At 47.0% G+C, this 22874-nt stretch overlaps 1 protein-coding gene across 7 annotated transcripts in view; it reads right to left on the minus strand.

Moving 5' to 3' along the window:
- Positions 1 to 2970: 2970 nt before the first annotated feature.
- LOC121685166 overlaps positions 2971 to 22874 on the minus strand; it is a 38143-nt gene continuing 18239 nt past the window's right edge. For 5 of the 7 annotated variants that reach the window (XM_042065519.1, XM_042065521.1, XM_042065517.1 and 2 more), the window contains 23 exons: positions 22611 to 22723; positions 22291 to 22402; positions 21226 to 21378; positions 20602 to 20751; positions 19912 to 20168; positions 18690 to 18810; positions 17614 to 17808; positions 17155 to 17307; positions 15184 to 15401; positions 14255 to 14438; positions 13995 to 14156; positions 13327 to 13710; positions 12772 to 12879; positions 7907 to 10081; positions 7588 to 7695; positions 7295 to 7372; positions 6764 to 6850; positions 6502 to 6593; positions 6086 to 6171; positions 5901 to 5970; positions 5581 to 5789; positions 5048 to 5164; positions 2971 to 4717 (listed from right to left, as the gene is read on the minus strand). In XM_042065519.1, coding sequence (XP_041921453.1) covers positions 4467 to 4717; positions 5048 to 5164; positions 5581 to 5789; positions 5901 to 5970; positions 6086 to 6171; positions 6502 to 6593; positions 6764 to 6850; positions 7295 to 7372; positions 7588 to 7695; positions 7907 to 10081; positions 12772 to 12879; positions 13327 to 13710; positions 13995 to 14156; positions 14255 to 14438; positions 15184 to 15401; positions 17155 to 17307; positions 17614 to 17808; positions 18690 to 18810; positions 19912 to 20168; positions 20602 to 20751; positions 21226 to 21378; positions 22291 to 22402; positions 22611 to 22723 — 5583 coding nt within the window. In that variant the 3' untranslated portion in view covers positions 2971 to 4466. The remainder of the gene's footprint in view (positions 4718 to 5047; positions 5165 to 5580; positions 5790 to 5900; positions 5971 to 6085; positions 6172 to 6501; positions 6594 to 6763; positions 6851 to 7294; positions 7373 to 7587; positions 7696 to 7906; positions 10082 to 12771; positions 12880 to 13326; positions 13711 to 13994; positions 14157 to 14254; positions 14439 to 15183; positions 15402 to 17154; positions 17308 to 17613; positions 17809 to 18689; positions 18811 to 19911; positions 20169 to 20601; positions 20752 to 21225; positions 21379 to 22290; positions 22403 to 22610; positions 22724 to 22874) is intronic. The other 2 variants (XM_042065516.1, XM_042065520.1) reach the window with 2 other exon arrangements.

Consider the following 22874-nt stretch of genomic DNA (forward strand, 5'->3'; position numbering starts at 1 on the left):
ATATTTTACCGTAGAACGTTGGGAAATCCCATTCAAGTCAATGGAGCGTTCTACTAGCATTGTGAAGAGCCGTATAATAAAACATTTTAACATACAGTTCAGCCAAGGTGACTCAACACTCATACCTTGCCACTCCTATACTGCCTGACGTGTCACATGGCCAGCCTTAAGACATGCAACACAGGACACCAGTCACTTTGTATCCATCTCTTTGAGCAGTCAGAGGCCGCGACCCCTGCATCAGCCCATGGTGACAGTGGAAATGAAGGGGCCAGTGATGGGCGGTCCTGGTTGTTCAGTCACACTCGCCCAGAGTGAAAGCTTCCCATGACACAGAGGTCATCCACATGCCATCCCCTTCACCACAAGACTATGGCAGATGACTGAGTAAAACTGAATATACTGTGTCTAATGTCCTCTGAAGGAATGGATCAATATTTTGTTGGTGACACTCCCAATAGATCACAAAAGTGTCACTCATGCAAGATTGTCAGCATATTGGACAATGTGTCATTTCAAGATAGTGGCCAGAGCAGAGTTTGTGATGTCTCATGACTAATGAGGGTGGAATTAATTTCTTTTTTTGATCTTTTTTTTCCACTAGCGAGAGCTTTGACACTTTGAGACCTGCGATCCAGGCTTTTGCTATAAGGTAGGAACACATGACTTCACATTGCCACCAGCGAACGAGGAGGACATGTCACCCTGTGACCCAGTGCTGACCACTGGGTCTGGAATGTTCTTTATCCAATTGCATCGCTGATGGGGAGAGACAAACAGGCATTGTTTGCCAGCGGAGGCTTAATTGACGCCTGACAAGTCATCAATGGTCTGTTCAGCCTGGTTACTCATTTATCAATGCCAAGACTTCAAGGTGACACTGACACCAGGCCTCTGCAGTGAATAGAGTTGTGACCCACAACGAGCTGTGATTCATATGTTTGGATAAAGTGGCTCCTCTAGTCATATGCGTGAATGTGTGTAGTGTATGAGTGTGTGTGAGTGTGTGTGTGTGTGTGTGTGTGTGTGTGTGTGTGTGTGTGTTCATTTGTCCTTCAAGTTTCCACTTTTATGAGTCATTACTCATATTTGGCACCAGAAACTTTTTTCTCTCTCTTCGTTTTCGTAGCATCGACCACAGAGGTGGACGAGAGGCTTTTTACATCCAAACGGCTGAGTCATCATCTTTTGGGCTCCCTGGCAGTGAGGTAACGGCTCCTACTGGCGTGATTAATACTCTCCCCATCGCTGTGTGGCGGCTCTGCTCTGATAGTAGGCATGGAGGTGACGCGTTCAAACCCTGACCAGCCACACAATGAAGTCTGCTCTGTATTAAGTTAACATTATACTGTACTCTCAATGGCCACTCATGTACTCATCTACCACATATATTTGTGGCAAATAAGAAGAGGACATTGATATTTTGTGTTGAATATAACAACAGTTAAACCCATATGCAGTATTTCACACAGGCATATGTTCCGTTTTAATGGTAAAAACTCAATGGCATTGTGTCTAACAATAGCATCTCATGAATGTGGAAGCCCTACATACAGTACATATTGTTTTATTGCCACCCTGTTAACACAGGCATAACAACAACAACAACTTGCATTTTATTCAGTGCTTTATCAAGGCACCCAAAGCGTTTTACAGTGAAGGGGGAACCTAACTAACCACCACCAATGCGTAGCACCCACCAGCACAGCAGCCATTATACACCAGAATGCTCAACACACACCAGCTTGAGGTGGAGAGTGAGGGAATGACCATAATCTGCCATTACATACAGTATGTCCATTTTGTTATTGATCAGCAGTGGACTGTCAGTCAAAAGTAAAAGTGGCAGATGGTCACATGCAGAGCACTATTGCTAATGGGGCCTCTCGAGGAGATAAATAGGTTAGGCTCAGTGCTACAGCACAGACATGGAATTGCATAGGGTGTGCGTAAGTACTTAATGCATTCCTAATACTATGTTGTCTGAAGGCACAGTGAACGCCTTTATTTTCCACCACTGGGTTATTATTCCCTTCCGGTGCTTGACATCTTGCTGCTTTTCCGTTTTTTTTCGTTCAGGAATATATCTGGTTGTTTACTCTCTATATAAAATAGTATATAGAGTAAATATAGTATTACAATATGTTTTATAATATATATATATATATATATTCATATTTAATATATTCATATTTTGTACAACATATTGTAATACTATATTTACTGCATACACAGACTTCCATTTTATATCTAGAGATACATTCCTGAACCAAAGAAGATCTGTTGGGGGAAAAGCAGCAAGATATATATATATATATATATATAGTACTTTACGTTTTATATATTGTCACTAAGGCACCAGCCAATTTATAGTGTTGTACACACAATAAAAACATTTGGTATGCCCCTATCCCTTTGTCTGAAAATCTCTGGGGATCAGAGGATCAGCTCATTTCAGTCACTATATGCAGATATGCCTAATGAGCAGTGTGGATTTGGAATTTGGTTTATGGGCTCCATTCTCTTTTAATCTTCTACCAGATAGTCCTCATAAAGCCTCATCTATTTCTCTCTTGTTTTTTTTTAAGACAATAGAAATTCAATCAGGGTCTTTGAAATCCCATCTGTGTGAAGTCTTTTTCCAGTCAGCCCAGGGGCCACCGAGTGCCTTGGCCAAGCGCTGCAGGCATCAGACATCCACAGCGTCTCATTTAGTAGCAGTTTTTTTGTCTCAGTAAGAAAATACTTGAGATTTGTTTACAAACACACACACACAAAGCACCCTTTGAAAAAAAAAAAAAAAAACATTAACACCCACAGTTGAACCATGCTAGATATGGTTATTATAAGGAAAAAATGAGAGTGCGTATGGAATATGTAGTTGACTCTTATGCTTTCTGGAAATGGAATAAATGGCCTACATTTCCATTAGCCAGTTTAACTGGAAGATATCAAAAGAAAATACAGCTCTCAACCAAAATATCTATTTATTACAAATATTAGTTGTGCAGTGACAGTTCTCAGAGTTAACAATATCAAAACAAACACAAACAGTATCAAACTGTTGCAATAATTCAAATGAAAAGAAGACGACAGTCTGAGTGGCATACAAGGCTTCCTGTATTATTCCTTTGTGTTCATCATAAAACCAACTCTCCCTCCAACCAACTCCAACTCTACCACTAACATTTAGCTGAAGCATGTTCACAAAAGTTTCTAAGACTGATAGTGTTTTGTTAAAACAAAAGATACAACAGAGATATGGCTGAAGTTCAAGGTTCCCACCCATTTTCTCTGACAAAATTTCAATACCTTTCCATGACTTCCAGGTAAGACCTTAACCTTTTCCAGGTAAGACCTTAACTGAAATTTCCATGACTTTCCACGGCTTATAAGTACAAAATTGCCTACTTTACGCCATAGGTTGGGGCTAATTATGAAACATGACTTGAACAATGAGATTGGATAAAATGTTTTCTATGTTTTCCCCCCCACCATATCTATGAAAAAAAACTATTGAATTCTAAGGCATGTACGCCATTTCCACGTCCCTGGAATGACCAAATGAAATTTCATGACTTTACCAAAACACTCAATGAATTTACTGAATTCCATGATTTCTCCAGTCCTGGAAAATGGGATTTTACAATTCCATGACTCTTCCAGGTTTTCCATGACAGTGGGAACCCAGGAAGCTGTAATGACTGTGAATAAAATTAAACACCTTCTGAACTAAATTTTGATTTGCTAATGGGTTTAACCATGGTAGTTAACCTAGTTATTAGTTAGTTAGAGAGAAGAACGCAGCTTACAGGGCTAACCATGCTAACCAAAGTATACTTGTGATCTAAAGAGATTGCAAAATTAAACAGGCATTTAATACTGTCACTGATGTCTCAGTGAAAAGAATTAACCATGACCATAAACCTAGCCATCGACTGGGATCGCAGCCTTTAAGAAGAACAAAAATGAAACAGTGCATACATGTCAGAGCATACCAGATGGGTGGTTGGGTTATGATTTTCAGAAATCTGTGAGAGAAAAATAAAAGGCTAACAAATGCACACCAACACACAATACATCAAACCAAGAGACAGCTGATCACCATAGTAACCAGTGAGATCTCAAAGATCAAGAAAAAAAAATACATACAAATGAAATTATCCATTATGTCAAGATGGTTGATTGAATAGGTCTTGCGAAGTGTTGCTCTATATATTCATGTGAAAAAACGACAATGAAAGTCTGCTTTAAGGTTTTTTTCCCACTCAGCAAATAAAACGACTTGTGATGCAAAAGAAAACAGGAAATTGTGTCCCTCTGTATCAAATATGTCTGTCAAGCATAAATATGAAGTAAATAAACATCTCTGTCAAATATTTTTCATCAGTCATCAGTGCTCTGCACATGAAAAGAGTCAGTAAGGAGGGGATCTGAGCAGCAGTGTTCTTGCAACACCACTCCTTTCACTCCTTCTTACTAAAGAATTTCTTGAAGACAGATTTGTTGCGGGGCCGTGGCAGGCTGGCGTAGTTCCTCAAAGGCAAGTCTAGGGGGCGCTCCAGCCCACTGCCAAAAACCGCTCTCTGTGGCATCTCTGTGTTGTTGCACATTGATGGCTGGTCTCCGATGAAGAGCGTCACAGAGTAGTTAGAGCTGCTATCCTGGCTTCCACCTGAAGGGGGCAGTCTCACAGGTCTGATCCTCTGATATGTGGCTAAGGAGAGGGACAAGGACAGCTATGATGACAAGCAACATGTGTGTAGGCTACATAAAATCCTTTATGCATGGAACAGCTCTCACGGTTGTGTGAGAGATCGTATTCATAGACAGTTAAATTGACAGACAGACATACATATCTAGATAGATGACTACATGGCTGCAAAGATTAATAGACTGAAAGACAGGAAGGGATCTACAGGGATAATACTGACATGTTGGATGGATGAATGTACTCTTAAGATACAAACGGAGAGACTGACACCATTTTTCTCCAGGTTGATATGTTGCCTCTGTGGACATGTCACAGGTGATTGAGGTGCCTTACCTGAGGTGAAGGAGTGGGAACGCCGCTTGTTGCTGCAACTCAGCCAGTCCTGACTATGGCTGAGGGGAGAGTGAGTTGAGAGAGATGCCATGCCGAGTGAGTCAAAGGCATCTTCTACTGGGAGAGAGAGAGAGAGAGAGAGAGAGAGAGAGAGAGAGAGAAAGTGACGATGAGAAGAGTGGGATACAAGGCAACATTTTGGACGCTGGTGGTCCACTACTGCCACCTACTGGATAAATCATGCACCTCACTCTGAGAGAACAGAAGCTCAATCTGCCTGAAGTAGGACATCATAACAACAAGTAACAGTAGAGGCTTTTTCACAAAAAAGTTGGCCATTTAATGTATTTAGTGCTTTTACAAATTTGGCAAAAATTAATAAGTAACATACAAAATACACATCTCCTTCCTGCAAACTGTTCACAGACCTCAAAATATTGTGATACAGACCTAATCCTAGTACACCTAAGTATTGAAAACTCATATAACCACACATAGTAAGGTGATACTTTGGTATTTTCTTAAGGCCTTACCACTATAGCCTGCACGTGAAATTGGGCCGCTGAGGGAGATGTCCACTGCCTTTCCCTGGTGCCAAATAGGGAGTCGAGGGCCATCTCTGTTGAGGAGAACACTCTCTTGAGGAGGCCCAGCTCCTGTCTGAAAGCAGGATGTGACATCATCCCGAGCCGGACAGTGATATTTGCCTATACAGTAACCGGCCAAGGATGGGATACGATTCCTGAAACGCACATCAACAGGGAAGTTAAATATGCTTGCGTGACCAGACCACCTGGTTCTGAGGGTGATGTGCGATTACTTATTCCCTGTCTCACATCATAGAGGATCTTACATGTTCACAGAGTCATCCTGTAGAGAGGAGCTGGAGAACATGGGCAGAGAAGGGACCGCATCTTCAGATCCTATGAGGAGAGCATATGTGAACACACATCCAGACATACACTGTTGGTCATCTATGGTCTAATACTGAACATGTGCAATGTACTGAACATGTTTCTGCTGTGCATGTTCTTCTACCTGTGTTTGCATGGATTCTCAGCATCCACTTCTTCATCATGAAGCGTGAGGAAGCACTCAGTAGATACTCAGAGCCATCACATAACCTGAGAGAAGAATTTCCATTTACATATTTGAAAACTATGGGAGATAAAACGTTCCAGGGAAATGTTCAGGGCACTGAATGAGTCTGTGCCATCCACGTGACCTCATGGCTTCAAGGAGAATTCTGGCACCCATGTTCAAGCCATGTTGGCTGCAACAACTCGAGCTATGTAGAACCGGTGTGTGGGTGTGTGTGTGTGTGTGTGTGTGTGTGGGGGGGGGGGGGGGGGGGGTGTTGGGCTGGACAGTACTCGGTGACCTTGAGAAACAGAAGTCTATGTGAAAAATCGCCAGAATTCTCCTTTAAGGCTTTCTGTGTATAGAGCTCTTACCTTAAGCTGAAGCAGTTGGGCTTTTTGGCATACTCTGGAACAGGGACACACTCAGCACCTGCAAGGTTTAATGGCAGGCTGGATGCTGAACTCTGTGGGATGCAATCACAGACAGCAGAAAACATCACATCGGTGGCTTGTTACAAAACCAAACCAAACCATTGGTTGGTTGTACATGTCTCTCCTGTACATACATAGGCAAGTAAGCATGTAATTAAGTCAGCTAAAGGAATGAATGAATTAATAAGCCTGTCTTGCTTACCCTTAATGTATCCTTTCTGTCTATGTAGAAGCTAAGAGTCTGTCGGTACAGGATAGCGTGGTATGTGTTCCAGGTCCGACATGGTGCCTGTAAGGATTTAATCTTATGATACACATACTGTATAACATACATCACCCCAAAACCTTTTTCTTTTCTGGTAAACTTAATAAAGTGGGTTTGTGAGTGGGTTAAACATTATGGACTTCCAATGGTGCTTTTGCATGTGAAGAATCAGAACTTTCAGGTTTTAGCAGTGATTCACTATACACTTCATGGCAAAAAATAAGTCTGAGCCTGTTACCATGCACTCTGATGGGGAAAGAGAAAGGAACATATCTTTTGTGTATCACTTACTCACTGCCTAACAGTGCTTGTATGACATTCAAAACATGTACAGAAGAGGGATATGGCCTAAATGCAGACTCAAGAGAAGTTGAACTTCTGCTAAATACCTGATGCTAATGGTCATGAGGAGTTCTACTTCAGATGACTCTGAGCGCCTATGATGATTATTTCAGAGGGTGATCTCACCTTCTTTCCTCCCGGCTGCAGTCTGTGCTTCCTCTCTAGTGTGCCCTCCATGGAGGGGAATTCAGGCTTCTGTCCATTCTAAACACAGAGGATGAAAGACGGTTCTCAGTATCAGCCTGCTGAATGACAATGCCGGCATGTGAAAACCACAAACCTCAATTAATTTAAGATTTCATTATTTCATATATAAAGCATGTATCTATATTTGTTTGTTTAAACTTTTTTGTTCACTGTCTGCAACACAAAAGTAACCAGACTGTTCGATGAGCGATTGGTCAGAGTTGAAGACGTACCGTGGCACTACAGCGCCCTCCTGTTATCGTCATGTAGCCCTGATCCTCAGTGCAGTGCTGGGCCTGTCCTGAGGGTCCGTCCAGTCCCATGTGAACCGACAGAAGATCCTGTGGTCAGAGGTCAGAATTTTCATCATCACCAGACAGTATGAAACACACACACTGACACTTTTTAGACATCCACTACACAAATATCACAAATAATAAAGCTCAGTCTGAGGACATTTTGTGCATACACAGTCATCAGACATAAAGGGGAATTCTTCAGTGAAGTTGAAAAAGGTCTCAATCATCAGCTTGTTAACAATCTAGACCTCACCTTTGGACAACCTGTGTCCACATCCACCTCCTCTCCTTCCTCCCCTCTCTGCCTCTCCACCTCCTCTTCCTCCTCCTCCTCCTCCTTATACTGGTAAATATATTTATGGTCTTCCATCTCTGGCAACCTGACAGGGTATGATGCCGTTTCATTCAACACTAAAGTCGCCTGCTTGCTGGACTGGTCCTGGTGGGAAAAGGCAGCCCAGGACCGACGGTCTCTCTTGCCCAGGGCTGGGGCCTCATCTTTGGGACTCTGGTCCTTTCCATAGCCTAGCAGACCCTGGATAGAGGGAGGCAGTCTGAACTCAGCCACCAGCAGGTTGGGGGCAGAGGCAGTGACCAGTTTTCTGTAGATGACGGCTTGTTCCTTGGGCGATGGCGCCCTCTGCTGGCACGGAAACGTACTAGACAGCTCTTCCTGATAGCCCTGATACATGATGTCCGAGCAGACGCTCTGCCGGTAGCCGTTGCTTTGGTTCCAGATGTCCTCCAACTCTTCCTCTTCCTCCTCGAACTGCTGGTGGTCGGGGTGCACAGGGTCGTCCGCCGTCGTTGTCGCCACGGCGGGTTTAGACCTGCCTCCCGCTTCCACCGATCGCACGCGTCCAATGGCTCTCCTGGGAAGGGAGTCGTCGGGGGTCTCCGGACCGGCCGCCTCCACGCAGAACTTGAAGCTGCCAGAGCTGGAGTGACCCGAGTCGACCGAGTCCTCCCTGCTGCTACCACTGCTGCTCCCGCTGGCTTTGAAGCTGAGAACCATGTGAGACGTGTGGCTCTGAGTCACAGCCACGGGGCTCTCCTTTCCGCCGGCCGAGTCCGATGGCCAGTGATACTTGTGTCCGTTCAGGTCTTTTATCAAAGTGTGGACACTGGGGCATACGTGAGGTGTCTCCATGGTGACAGTGCTGGAGACTGTGGCCTCTGTCGCAGAACGTGTTCCGTGTTCGCAGAGCGACAGCTGGCTGTGCAGTTCATTCTCTCTGACTTTGGCTGAGCTCTTGGTGGAACGCGGATTGCTTTCACTGTGTGTCAATGCAGCGGCCATTTTGTCCCATTCCAAGGCTGCCTCTTCATGCAGACCACTGACCCCAGAGAGCCTTTTCAGCTGGACGCTGGTGAGGTCGCCCTGTGATGGCGCCCGGCAGAGGTCCTCAGCGACAGGGGATGGAGGAGGAGGGAAGTCTTCGTCAGCACCATCAGCAGCCTCTGGGTAGTCCTCCTGATTCCCTGGAAGTTGAATTTGAATAATAGCTTCAGCCTGGGGACTAAGACTGGGCTCCCCTTCTTTGCGAGTGGGCGGCGAGCGGGCCAGTTTGAAGGTGCTCAGTGCCACTGACCTGTCCGCGCTGTGCTCCTGGTTTTTGGGGTCTGTCCGGCGGGACTCTGGGGGTGCGATGGTGATGACGTCCGGTATGCAGGGTATAAGGCCCACGTCCTTGGGGAGTTCGAAGCTCAGGACTGATCCCAAGGAGAGGAATCTGCAGTGGCCCTTTACGCGGTTTCCAGGGACTGAGGATATATTGGTTGTATGGGGACTTTGGCTGATGGGTCTGACTGATCGGAGCTCCCCGGAGCATTCTGCGTCGATGTCGCTCAGTAGCGGGTTCTTCACGTAGTCCGTGAGCTCGGGCTCCTCGACGGCGACCACGCCGGCAGACTTCCCCGCGTTCTTCCTCTTCCTCCTCTCCTTCAGGGGCCACGTGTGTGTGTCGTAGACGATCGCCTCCTGCTCCGCCGACTCCTGCTGCTGCGGAGGGTCCTCTTCCCCTTCCGCCTGCTGCTGCTCCACCCCCATGATCCTCTGGATGGTGTGCCTCCGAGCGTCTCTCTTCTTCTTCCTCTTCTTGCTTCGCCTCTTGAGACTGCTGAAGATGGAGGCTGTGACCGCGGCGGAGCTAGCGGTGGCCGTGACGGTCGTGCTGTGGCTGGACGTGCCCCTGGGGAGCGTGTGAAAGGAGACGCTGCTCACCTGAGGCGCGTGGCCGTCAGAGGTGGCGCTGACCGCCGGGGACGTGCTGGAGGAGGTGAAGGTGGAGGTGGAGGAGGAGGAGGGGGAGTGGTAGGAAGAGGAGACCGACGCCTGGGCTCTGGTGCTGCTGAGTCTGGGCAGTGACATGCTCTCATATACAGGGCCTGTGGCAGTGTTGTCCTTAACATGCAAGAATGTACTTACCTAAAAAAACAGAAACGAGAAGAGAAAGACATGGGTTAACAATTGTGACGGCCAAGACAGTGATCCACCACTCAGGCCTTTTTAGATGACGCTTTCATGCGTAAGCATTATATGACACCTGGCTGGAAGAGCACAAAAGCCTGTCGGCGAGCGGCCTTCGTTTTATTAGTGCCCAATCATGAGTCATGGAGGCTCATCATGACAGTTATGCAGGGCCGATGAGGTTGAACGAGCACAAAAGAGCTTTGTGTCACATGTTACATAACGCTTAGGCAGGTCTATGAGCTCGGGCCTCGCAGCTGAAAATGCAGCACTTGTCAAGTTTACATTGGACTGGCTCATGATGTTATCCAGAAAGCCTCATGCTCGCACACTGGCGCGCATTCCTCGGCGAGCAGAACAGACACAATTTTATTTCACAGCGGTTACTGATGGATGATGATGATGACACCCGACTGAAGTGACAGAGACAATTAGACACACATGGGTGAGAGGACTCAGCATTCGACTACCATCTGCAGTGATTGGGAGCGCAACACTGTAGCTGTTTCCATTAGCGAAGGCATCAAAGAGGGCCAGGGGAGACAAAAGAACATTGTTGCGATTGCCTTTTTTTTCATTTTGGGTTTGTAGGACTTAATCAAAATCATGCGCTACTCAAACATGTCGTCATTCACAGCTGTAATGGCTAGACCTTTAACCTCTGTGACTAATCTGGTTACCCAAGTAGCTCTGCGCCATAAATCACACAACGCAGATCGGCGAGCTTCTAGAAAGTTCACCACCCATTCCTCCTCCTCCTTCTAGTCCCCGTCATCTCCTGCTGGGAGCTAGCCTGAGAAGCTGGGTTTGCACTGGGAAGTGAAGGGTTAGGTCACAGCTCACCACACTGTGCTATCACTGACTTCATCGAATTGACGTCAGGTCTGAGGAGAGCGCTTACATAACCGCTCAAAACTCCCCTCGCGGCCTACGTCCATCCTCTCCGCTGCCCTCAATGTCTCTGCCTTCATTCACTCCCTCCATCATTTTTTTCTCTCTACGTCTCAATCTGCCCCCCCCCCCCCTTTTCTCTCCATCCAAAATCCCCCTGAAAGATCTGCCCATTTCTGCCCGTGCACAGAGTTCTCTGTGTCGAACCCTCCCTGAAATACAGTTACACTGTTTACATAACTAATGTCTAAGAAAAGACATGTGAGCAGCACTGGCCTTTGTAACTCCCTGTTTGACAAATCGCTCTTTCTGAAAGGATTCAGTTGACTTTGCCGCCATTTAAAGCCTGGGGTCCTCCTGGGTTTCATCTGTTACTGCTGTAAAAAGTGAATTTTAACATAAATATTTGCCAAGTTCAGAGGCTCTCGCAATCTACCGGCCTTGATGACAGATATCAAAATGCTCTCCGGGCAGGGGAGGTGACAGGGTGTCAGTGATACTTCACATGAGCCCAAATTCAGGGTTGGGCTCTAAAAGCTGTCTAACACTTAATTCTCTCTTGGGCATAAAAATGGTCAAAAACTTGAGAATCTGATACTACTGGATTACGTGACATGTCACTGTTCAAATTCTAAACCAATTTCCATCCGTCATCAGAGCTAACATGTCATACGCACACAATATCATAAGAGCATGAAACCCTGTGAAAATACTTTGAAAAGGGTGTCTTCTTGTGCTGGTTCCAAAATATACCCCAATTTTGTTTGTGCAGCAATTACTCTCTTTTTCAAAAAAGCATGGCTTGGTAAATAATTTGAGTCTTTGAAATGAAGTCGAGTGTTTGCCTTGGAGGTGAATCTTGGGTTTGGTAACTTAATGCTTCCCATACTACCAACAGGTCGGCCTGCCTGACGCGCTACGGAGTCGGCCAAAGCTCTCTGGCTTCGCTCGTCATTTCATTACCTGCTTGAACCTGTTTTCCATCCGTCTGAACACACTCTCCATCCCTCCCCGTCAAACCCTCCCGTGCTCCCTTTGTTGTGACTCCAGGGAACGAATTAACGCATGAACAAAACCGATTCATCTTCAAAACCAAATGACATCATTGCCCATCTTTTTGAGTCTGCCCTTCAGAAGTGCAGGCACACATGCTGACTTAGTTAGAGGTAATGTTTGCAGACCAACGTCAGTTTACTTCACGGGTCCATTCTAAATAGTGAGGTAGTCTTGTCTGTCTTCAGCTGCCTATGAATCTAACGTCACATGTGAAGGATGGCATAGTGATTTAAAAACAAAAATGTCAGGCACATAAGAAAGATCCTGTGCTGTCCCTCTGAAATGACTTGCTTGCACAGATTTAAGGAAACTTCTAAACTATAACACTTCAGTCAGTCACACAACATTTTTATGGGTTCATGGATGTGAGAAATGAAAATGAGTTTGAGAACAGCAAACTGGACCCAACACAACAGATCTGCTTCCAGTGGCTTGCACATTATTAAGGCATGCTACTGCCTTTGCACGCCAAATTCCCATGCATGGACACACGCTTGTATGCACACACGCACACGCAAACACACACACACACATACATACATACACACACAATTAATTTTCATATGTAAATACAAAACACACACACACACACACACACACACACACACACAGACACACACACACGTAAGCAAACACACATGCCCATGCTCTCACACCAACACAGCATGCATGGCTGGGCTGCTCCCCACCGTTCCATTTACCTCTTCTGCACTGTGACGATAAATCTTTTTCTTTCTCTTTAAACTACCAAATAGCCCCTGGCAGCGCTTCCAAAAGCTTTTACAGGCAGAAGAGTGAGGCTCGGCAGGCTGAGGGAGAGGGTGAGAAAGAGAGGGAAGGTTGAAGGCCAAGAGGGAGGTGGAGAAACAGAGGAGAGGGGGAAAGGGTGCTAAAAAAGGTGGGGATAATACACGTGAAGGAGAGCGAAATTTTAGGTGCTCCAGAAGCAAAATGGGAATATTTAGGGGGATATGTGGCATAAAGTGTTTATTTGTTATGTGGGCAAAACATTTCAAGAATACTAACTGTTACTATGTGACATTGTATGGTGGTGTCTAGTGTCTGCATCAAATTATCATCTGGTCTGCTAATACTGTAAGTGTGTGTGTGTGTGTGTGTGTGTGTGTGTGTGTGTGTGTGTGTGTGTGTGTGTGTGTGTGTGTGTGTGTGTGTGTGTGTGTGCGCGGTTGTGTGTGTGTGTGTGTGTGTGTGTGTGTGTGCGTGCGTGCGCGCATGCGTGTGTGTGTGTGTCATACCCTGTGAATGGGCTCAGACACTCTGTCCATCTGGTCGCTCTCAGGTTCCTGCACCTGTAGCTGGCTGTCTCCAGTGTCGTTGAAGCTGAGGATGAGGTTGACCGTTCCCCTCTGAGAGGGAGAGCCCGGCTCCTTCAGCACCAGCAGGTGAGAGTTGTTGGGCTTCTCGCCAGCGCCACACAGCCCGCCAGTGGTATCACTCCCTGATCTCTGACTGACACTATTCATCACCTCGTAGCCACTCTCAGCGTCCTGTGCCTCTGTGGCCTGGTCCTCCCAGCCACTAGAGGTCGCTGTGGCTGAACGCTCTGCCTTCCTGGCGCTGTCCTGGGGAGCTGAACCACCTGTAGAGGGTTCCTCTGGATCTGGCTGTGGAGGGGAAACCTGGATATGAATAAGAAAGCATCTAATGAGGAATAGTTTCATGGATGTTTACAGTAGTAATCATTATCACCCCCACTCGACACCCGGACACGATCATCCATTTTAAAAATCTGCAGATTATCTATGGACCCTTTCAAGAGAGTTCCATTATCAGCATTATAGTTGGCCCCACAAGACTTCCTTTTTAACATTCCATATGTTATCTTAATGCAGAGGAAGTAGATTGGGGCCCAAATAGAACGTTCAAGCATTGTTTTTGTTTTTATTGTTGAAAGGGTCTATACCTGTGGTGTTGATGAACAGACAGTTGCTTCAGTGTATATGGCATCCTCATCTACTTTGGTCTCACTTCTCCTCTTCCTCTTCTTCCACTGGGCTTTCTGAGCCCTCCAGTGGACAAGGATCCATCCCAGCATGCTCCGCAGTTCCTCCATCCTCTCTTTGATCTACAAGGGATGATGGGAAATTGAGTACACTTATTATGACTGACACCCTTCAAAGTACTGAGGAGCTCTGCTTTAAATACCCTGAGGATATAGCTCACCATCTTGGTCAAGTGATGTTCAGAGTCAATGAGTTTCTTTGCAGCAGCAGAAAGCTCGTCAAATTCATTGAACTTCTGTTCAATCTGCAGATCTAGCATCTCGGCCACAGGTACCGGGTTATCTTTCGCCTGGTGCTTTGCACTTTCAGAGAAGATGTAGGACCGGGTGTCTTCTGTCCAGGATCTTTAAGGAGGAGATTCAGTGTTTTAGAGGAGATTACAAATGGTGGAATGAAGTAAATATGCAAAAGCAGTTATATACACATTCAGAGTGAGATTCACCAGACGGTGCCATTCCATAGCTCTCCATAACGGTAACAGGCACACACACACACACACACACACACACCCACACAAACAGACAGATGGATACATGGATTATGGATACACAGACACACCGCACACACACACACGCACACACACACACACACACACACACACACACACACACACACACACACACACACACACACACACACACACACACACACACTGCACACACACACACACACACACACACACACACACACACACACACACACATTGCACAAAGACACTTAAAAGACCATGGACCTGTCATGTGCAACTTGTTTACACTAGTCATAAAAATAGACTCCTTCGTACATATACTTATATAAAACAGATTACTCAACTAGCCATAACAGGACATTTTGTTCCTTTTGTTTAACACTGCTCTTAACCTTTGTTGATGTATTGCTCCGTCAGATGACAAAAATAGCATGACTTCACCGACTGAAAGGTAACAGAACGGAACAGAGGTGGAGTCTCTCACTCTCTCATTTTCCCTCCCTCTGTCTCTCTTTCTCCCTCTCTCTCTCTCTCTTTCTCTCTCTCTCTCACACACACACACACACACACACACACACACACACACACACACACACACACACTCCATATTCTCTCCTTACATCATGGCCAGGTAGTTCCGGAAAAAGTCACGCAGCTGCCCAAACTGTCGCAGTCGTCCCTGGTTCTCCTCCATGTGCCTGCCCAGCTCCCTCCAGACCCCCAGAGTGGCCTGCACCTCGGCCCCCAGCACATGCAGCCTCTCTGGGCACAGCTCCTCCAGACGAGAGGTCAGCCCCTCCATGGCCTCCACGTCCTCCTTCAGCTCAGTGCACTCGGCCTAACCAGGGTGAAAAATAATGGATCATCAGTCCATGAATCCATCATGCATTGTTCAGAGGCCTTGTGTCCCTCTATGAGTATGTGTGTGTGTGTGTGTGTGTGTGTACGCTCATGTGTGTATGTGTGTGTGCATATGAGTCAATGTCCCACTAGGACAGCGAGTAGAGTGAATTATATACCACGCTTTGGGGGCTAAGAGAAACCATATGCTTTGCATATGTCCAGAGCCTGCACAGCTCCTCTCTCGTCTGACAGTTTTTTAGAGATGGTAATTAATGTTGTTGCAGGCTTTGTGGGAACAGAGCTTTACAATGCTTCTAGAATAACCTTCAGGAGTACAGATTGGCGGATGCTTGTTCCATGACTGCACAGTTATTTTCGGTATTAAAGATTAGGTCATTTCTGCTCTTCAATGCTATCGTGTCCAGACAGCTGTGTGTGCATGTGTGTGCGTGCGTGCGTGGGTGTATATGTGTGTGCATGTGTTATAAACACAGCCCAAATATGACTCATACCGCACACCATCCCCCAAACCCCAACACATGTACACACTGCTTATCCCACATAGCCCCTTTGCTTATAAACACAAACAAACACATATGTTACACAGTGACGAACCCATGAGCTCGAGCCCAGTGTTATCCGTAGTGGTGTGGTGGACCGTAAAAAGTCATGCATGTTCTGTGTGGGCATGGCAGCATTTCTTTGATTAACTCCGTATAGTCTGCAGAGCGCGGAGGGTCTGGATAGACGTGAGAACGGAACAGAACACAACAGGAAACAGGCTGTGGGATAGTGCGTCGCGGCTAACCGAGAACCCGCGGAGGTCTGCGTGTGAGAAAGCGGGGCCTGTTTCTCTCCAATTACAGCGAAACGGCTAAAAGCCATTGTGTTGCTGTAATCATTATGCTCCCCGGACCAATAACACATTCGCACAATTGTGATGGTGTTTATAGGGCGACGGGCCGAGTTCAGCCTCCTTTCCTGCCAGGATAACCTCCATTCCAACACGTCCTCCGAAGAGAACACAGAGGTGTTCCTGATTACCATGTACTAAGCTGATTTTTCAGTTATGCTTTTTTTGTTGTGTTTGCTGTTGACATAACTGTTGGATGATGGAAGACTTTTATGACTTCTGGAAAATGTTGCTACAGCTGTGGATTTGGAAGTGCAACAGAAACACAATCTGAAATAAAGATGGAGGTCTGCACTATGTCTCTTTAGGTAGACATAATGTGCAGAAGAGGACATGAAGCATGGCAATAAAGAGAAAAGAAATATATCCTGACATAAATAAAAGGTTCCTCATGGGTTCTCTAAAAGAGCTATAGGTTCTTTGCATGAAATAATGCTTCAAGATGTCAGGGTTTAATAACCTCTTTGGCTGCACCTTCTGCAATGAGGTTGCAGGGTTCCAACCGAGGAGAGGAAATGAGTTGCTACATAGACCCCACAGTGAGTGGCCCAAATCCTCCACACGCTCCCTCCTGCTGCCCGCCTGTCTGTCTGCCTGTCTGTCTGCCTGTCTGTCTGTCTGTCTGCCTGCCTGCCTGCCTGCATGCCTGCCAGCCTGCCTGTCTGTCTGCCTGTCTGTCTGTCTGCCTGTCTGTCTGCCTGTCTGTCTGTCTGTCTGTCTGCCTGCCTGCCTGCCTGCATGCCTGCCAGCCTGCCTGTCTGTCTGCCTGTCTGTCTGTCTGTCTGTCTGTCTGCATGCCTGTCAGCCTGCCTGTCTGTCTGTCTGTCTGTCTCACCTGCAGCTGCTGCTGCTGCTCCTGCAGGGCCTTCAGGCCGCTCCGCTCCGGCACGCACCGCACGGCCATCTCGCTCTCCCGCACCTGCACCTCCTGGGCCAGCTCCGACGCCCGCTGCTTGCGCTGCTCCACCCGCACAGACACTGAGGCATGCTGGGATATCAGAGGCGCAGAGAGGCAGGCATTTAGAGGGCTGGGTACAGTGTTAAGCAAGGGTTCTAGTTTGGGAGGCCCTATCTTACTTGACCGGATGATGATACATCCATGCACAAAAATACAAAGTATGCCATCTAAATTGAACTGAATTAACTGAATTGATATGTTTTTGGTCTGATTATTATCAAAACCTAATGATTAAAATATGTTTTAAGTCCTAAAACAAATACACACATCAGTCAAATGAACAGGTATGGAAGTTGTCGTTCCTTTGCTGTGTCCCCTGGGACTCTGTTCTCTTACCCGGCTCAGTAGCTCCTGTATGGCCTGGTCCTGACACACGGATCGGCCTCGTTCCCTGGCCGTGTCGTTCAGCATCACCACAGCCTCCCGGAGCTCCTCCACAGGGTTTCCTATGCTCTCCAACAGGGGCATGCTGCCTCCTCCGGCTGGTGGGGCCAACAGGGACGGCTCTGAGGCAATCTCACTATGGAGAGGCTGGCACACACAATCAAACACACACATATAACGTCAACAATGTGACAATGAGCCCCCAGAAAATATCCTATGCCCGAGACAGTGTCAGCTGATGTTTGTGTGCTGTCAGGAACTTATTTGCATTTAGGAGAGATTTTGGGCCAGGCGCCACACTCAAAGCCTACATTATTCTCCCTGAAAAGGAGACAGTGCAGCATCTCTGGCCAATCTATCAATCTACTATCTGGGTCACAGGGCTATGATGTAAGAAATTAGAGAAGCCGTTGTCAACGCTATCCTGGATGTTTTCTATGTAACCTTAGCCTCACACACATACCTCAATAATTTGTGTTGCTATGGCACTCTAGCAAATCATCACAAATGTCATGACTATCTCATGTTAGTCAAAATCCAGGTACACGATTCATCGTCGAACATCGTCCTCTAGGACAATCTGGGATAGGAGGTTGGGTTCAGGTGTCAGGTAGGGGTGTGAAGGTACACATATTCGTACCGAACCGTTTAGGTACAGGACATCAGGTTCAATACAGATGTGTACCGAATGAACCAAATGCTGTCTTTAACAGTAATCAACAGTAGGTTTTTTTGTTTGCGGACCATGTTTCAAATTCGAGTACCCACACAAACATTAAGTGACGGACCGTCAGTTAACGTCAAAAAAAATTGACACCTTTTCAAAATACTATTCCCATTACACATCAGCAATGCTGTCAGTGAATTTTAGATTAGCAGTACCTAAAGGCTTGTTGAACCGAAAATTAACTGAACCGTGACTTTAAAACCGACATACACACCAAACCATGATTTTTGTGTACCGTTACACCCCCAGTGTCAGGAGTTAAAGGTTGAAGGAAAAGGGATGTGGGGGTGTGTAAACTGACCTCTCCCAGGGTGCTGTAGCTGTCCTCCTCGAGCTCCACGCGCTCTAGGAACTCGGTGAGCATGCGTGTGTCCTGCAGCTCAGAACTCTGCTGAGTCAACGCGCTCTGCACACTCTGGTATCTGGGAGACAGGACCGAAACAACAGTCAAAACACCACACACTCAAACCCTCAGACAATACCTTAGACAATACCCCCCCCACACACACACACAGATGGAAATGCAAAGAGGTCATTGTTTCTTCTTGAGCAATATCATGCTTACCTAAAACCAAACAACACACAACATGTTTAGACTTGTGTACAGTGTGGTCTTTGACTATCATACGGTAATAGGTGATATATAAAGTTCTTGCTCAAGACATGAAGGCGCCATTATTCTAAGAGCACAATGCCGTTGGCAGCAATCGCCGCACTCCTCAGAGGTGATGTCATCCCAACTGTCATGCAGCTGTTTAGGCAGCCTCTACCTGAACCAATGCACACACACACACACACACACACACACACACACACACACACACACACACACACACACACACACACACAGGCTTTAAAATAGCCCCCAGCCGCAACCCAGGTCTGGAAGAGCATCAACGGCGCCCTTTCCTTGCTTTATTTTCTTTGGTAAGCTCGGTGTCTTTTACAGAGTCTGAGACTCATGTTTATAGACAGGGGTGCAGCCCCAGCAAAGCAGACTACATCACAGGGGCCTCTTTTTTTAACGAGGAGTCCAGAGAAATGACCCCACAGCCTAACCCCACCTGCAGGAGAAGTACAGGCTTAAAGCTCATTTCAGTGGACATAAGTAGAGCATTACAGCATGTGTGTGTGTGTGTGTGTGTGTGTGTGTGTGTGTGGACTTACAGGTCACAAATCATGAGGAAACCTCCTTTAAATGAATTTGGAGTGAAATTAATGACACCCTCTACAGGAATGGGCTTGCCAGGTAAGTCAATATTACATCATTTCAACTAAATGAAAGACTCTCTGCTCTGATTAATTCTTTATGAATTGTGCTGTTAAATATCCTGTTCGGATTTTTTGCGGTAGAATGAGAATGAGGGGGGAATTTCCTGGAAGTGGCACTGCCCCTCATCTGATGAGGTGAATGGAAGGAGAGGGCAAACCAAAATATTCAACAGTAGTCATTGAGAGCCAAAATGGTGGACAAGAACACCTAGACGCCATTTGGGGAGACGGCAATACGAATAGGCACTCACTTCCTCTCCACTTCCTGGATGCGCGCGGGCAGCAGCTCGGTGTGCAGGTGCCTCTGAGTGCGTAGCGTGTCCACCTCGCACCTCAGGGCTTGTAGGTGGAGCCCGCGGGCGGACAGCTCGTTCTCCAGCAGGCAGCTCTCTCGCTCGGCCAGGCTCATGGACTCCGGGTCCCCTGCCACCGAGCTCTCCCGGATGGACGTCTCCACCACCTCCAGCCAGGTCTCCAGACCACTCAGAGCCTGCAGGACCGTCACTGCCTGGAGAGAAAGGGACACAGGGTGAGAGGGTGGCATCAGTGAGGTGAAGCACAACGTTGGCCACAAGCCTTTGTTTTTGACAGTTTTTGATTAATAGCATGAAATGAAACAACTGTTTTGATTAATAGCATGATATGAAACTGTTTTGCTCCTCAGAAAGTATCATTAAACATTCTGGTCCAGGCTACATGACAATCACCTTCTGTGAATGGATTACTATAAACATAAAAAGGCAAACTAATTGATGTAAAGGAGTTGCAGACTTTTTTTTGAGAGAGGGTTGAGTAAGGGGGTGCAAGTCAGAAGAGGCGAGACAAATTGGATTCACAGACCCACACGTCTTAGATTGCAACCACATGTGAGGCGATTACACTGATGTAATCACAAGCCTGATGAGCGAATAAACGAGGAGGGTGGGGGGGGGGGGGCTCACCCTGAAATTGAGCTCCTCGGAGGCCTGCAAGACCACCACGTTCCTCTGATGCTGCTTCTTTAGCTCCTCCCACAGGACCTCCAGCTGGCCCAGGAACTCCTTGATCTTGGCGCTGCCTGGATGCTGAGCTCTCACCAGGCTACGGCCCTCCTGTGGGTCAGTCAGGGAGGAGGATTTGTTTAGCACAAGTATTTTTGAGCTGCCTTTTACTTGAGGATATCTTGACAGAGCAGCTACCTGGTTTGGCGGTTGGCTGTGAGTACAGTATATGCTTCCTGTTCATAAACTCTAGCTAACCAAACAGAAAACATCAGACTACCTTCCAGAGAGCAGTAGGAACTACAACAGACATTTGGATCACCATTCCAGCATAATTTCAGAAATAATTTGTCCTGTTGGAACATAACTTTATTTAAACTAAAAAAGGATTGCACATCTCAAACTTTAACTTTATCAAGTATACCTTTATTAAATCACCTGCACAATCTGTAAAGTGGTTAGGCTATTGTGTGATTGATTTGTATCAAGGTTAGATCAGTGTTACCCTGAGAAACAGTAAACCGGTTGTTATTGACAAACAGGAAGCCCTGCCTCTGGCCAGCAAGAGCTTCCTGTGTTTGGTACCTTTTTGACCAGCTCTATCCGTGCTCTGTTGCACAGGATGTCCTGCTCTAGGACCGCCTGACACCTCTTGGCCGCCTCAAAGCTGGAGTTCGAGCCCACTGTGTAACAGATCTGCGTTGCCATGGCGACATTGTCCTTCAGCCATGACAGGGTCTGTTTTTTATGAAAGAAGGGAAACGAAAAAGTGCCAAGTGAGAGGTGACATTCCGCAAAAGAACAGGGGTGTGTGTGTGTGTGTGTGTGTGTGTGTGTGTGTGTGTGTGTGTGTGTGTGTGTGTGTGTGTGTGTGTGTGTGTGTGCGTGTGGATATGTGTGGAGTAACTGGAGAGTTACTGGGAAGGGGTGAGACATGCTCTGCCAATACGAGGGATTGGATGAAATCTACTGGGATCTGGCTTATGAGTGGGCCTGGCGGCAGTCTAGACGCAGACATGTTTGCTGCTGGAGACGGATGCAGCCCGGGACAATTCCTGGAAGTCGGACGGGTGAGGGACCCTGGGCCAGTGGCGATGTCACATTCTCTCTATTTCACAGACAAACACACACACACAAACACACAGAATCACATACTCGCATACACACACACACACACACACACACACACACACACACACACACATACACACACTCACAGGCCCGTTTGCACAGTATTTCCAAGCAGCCACGCAATGTCTAATTAAGACAGGGAGATGGTCTTGTGTTCCTCCTCCATGTTGTGACCTCATCCCACAGGCATCAGCTCAAGCCTCTTCCACTGGCCGCCGGCCGCCGACGCAGCCAACGAGAGCGCTACTCCCTCTCCCAAAGGACACCACAGATATTTCTGAACATTTTCTCTCACTTTCACTCACTCACTCATTCTGTCTTTCTCTCTTTCTCTCTGTCTGTCTGTCTGTCTGTCTCTTCTCCTTCTGCTGAGAAGGGATGATGAGGAAGAGCAGGCGAGGCCAGTGTTGCGTAACGGTTGTGTAATGCTGGTATAATGATGGAGGAGGAGGTGGAGGAAGAGGAGGAGGAGGAGGTGGAGGAAGAGGAGGATGAGTAGGAGAAGGTGGAAATGGGCACCTTGTCTGCGGACACGGTAAATTTCTGGAGCTGCGTGTGGAGCTGTGGGTGGTCCCCTCCGGTCCCCGGCACTGCTGCCACCGCAACCTGCTTCTCCTCGGACGTCTGCTTCCTGCCGCCAAAGAGGGGAGAGGAAAAAATAAGAAAGCAACTCAACTCACTCAAAGCGTTTGGCTAGTTAGCTTATATCTACATAAAAGAGATGACGGTGTGGTTGGGGGGGGGGGGGGGGGGCTGGTGAGGGAGGTTGGAGTTGGGTAGATGTGGGAGAAAACAGAGTGGAACATTAGGTCAGGGGAGGGGGTCAAACAGAAGGTCACCTTTCCGCCTCCGTCTGAGGTCGCGCGATGACTTCACTCGCAACGGCGTTCTGGCCACTCTCGTCCAGGCTGCAGCCCATCAGCGCTCTAGTGGTTGCTGTTTCCCTCCCACCCTGTGGGAAAAAAAACACAACACAGAAACAGACATCAGCTGCAGCACAGACTTGACGACATGTGTGATGACACGTCAGCGGCAACGGGGAGGAATCGGCACGATGACAGCGTCCCACCGTCATCAGCGGTCACCGAATTAGGGGAAATTCA

This window comes from Alosa sapidissima, chromosome 16 (assembly GCF_018492685.1).
Source record: "Alosa sapidissima isolate fAloSap1 chromosome 16, fAloSap1.pri, whole genome shotgun sequence".
Lineage (NCBI taxonomy): Eukaryota > Metazoa > Chordata > Actinopteri > Clupeiformes > Clupeidae > Alosa > Alosa sapidissima.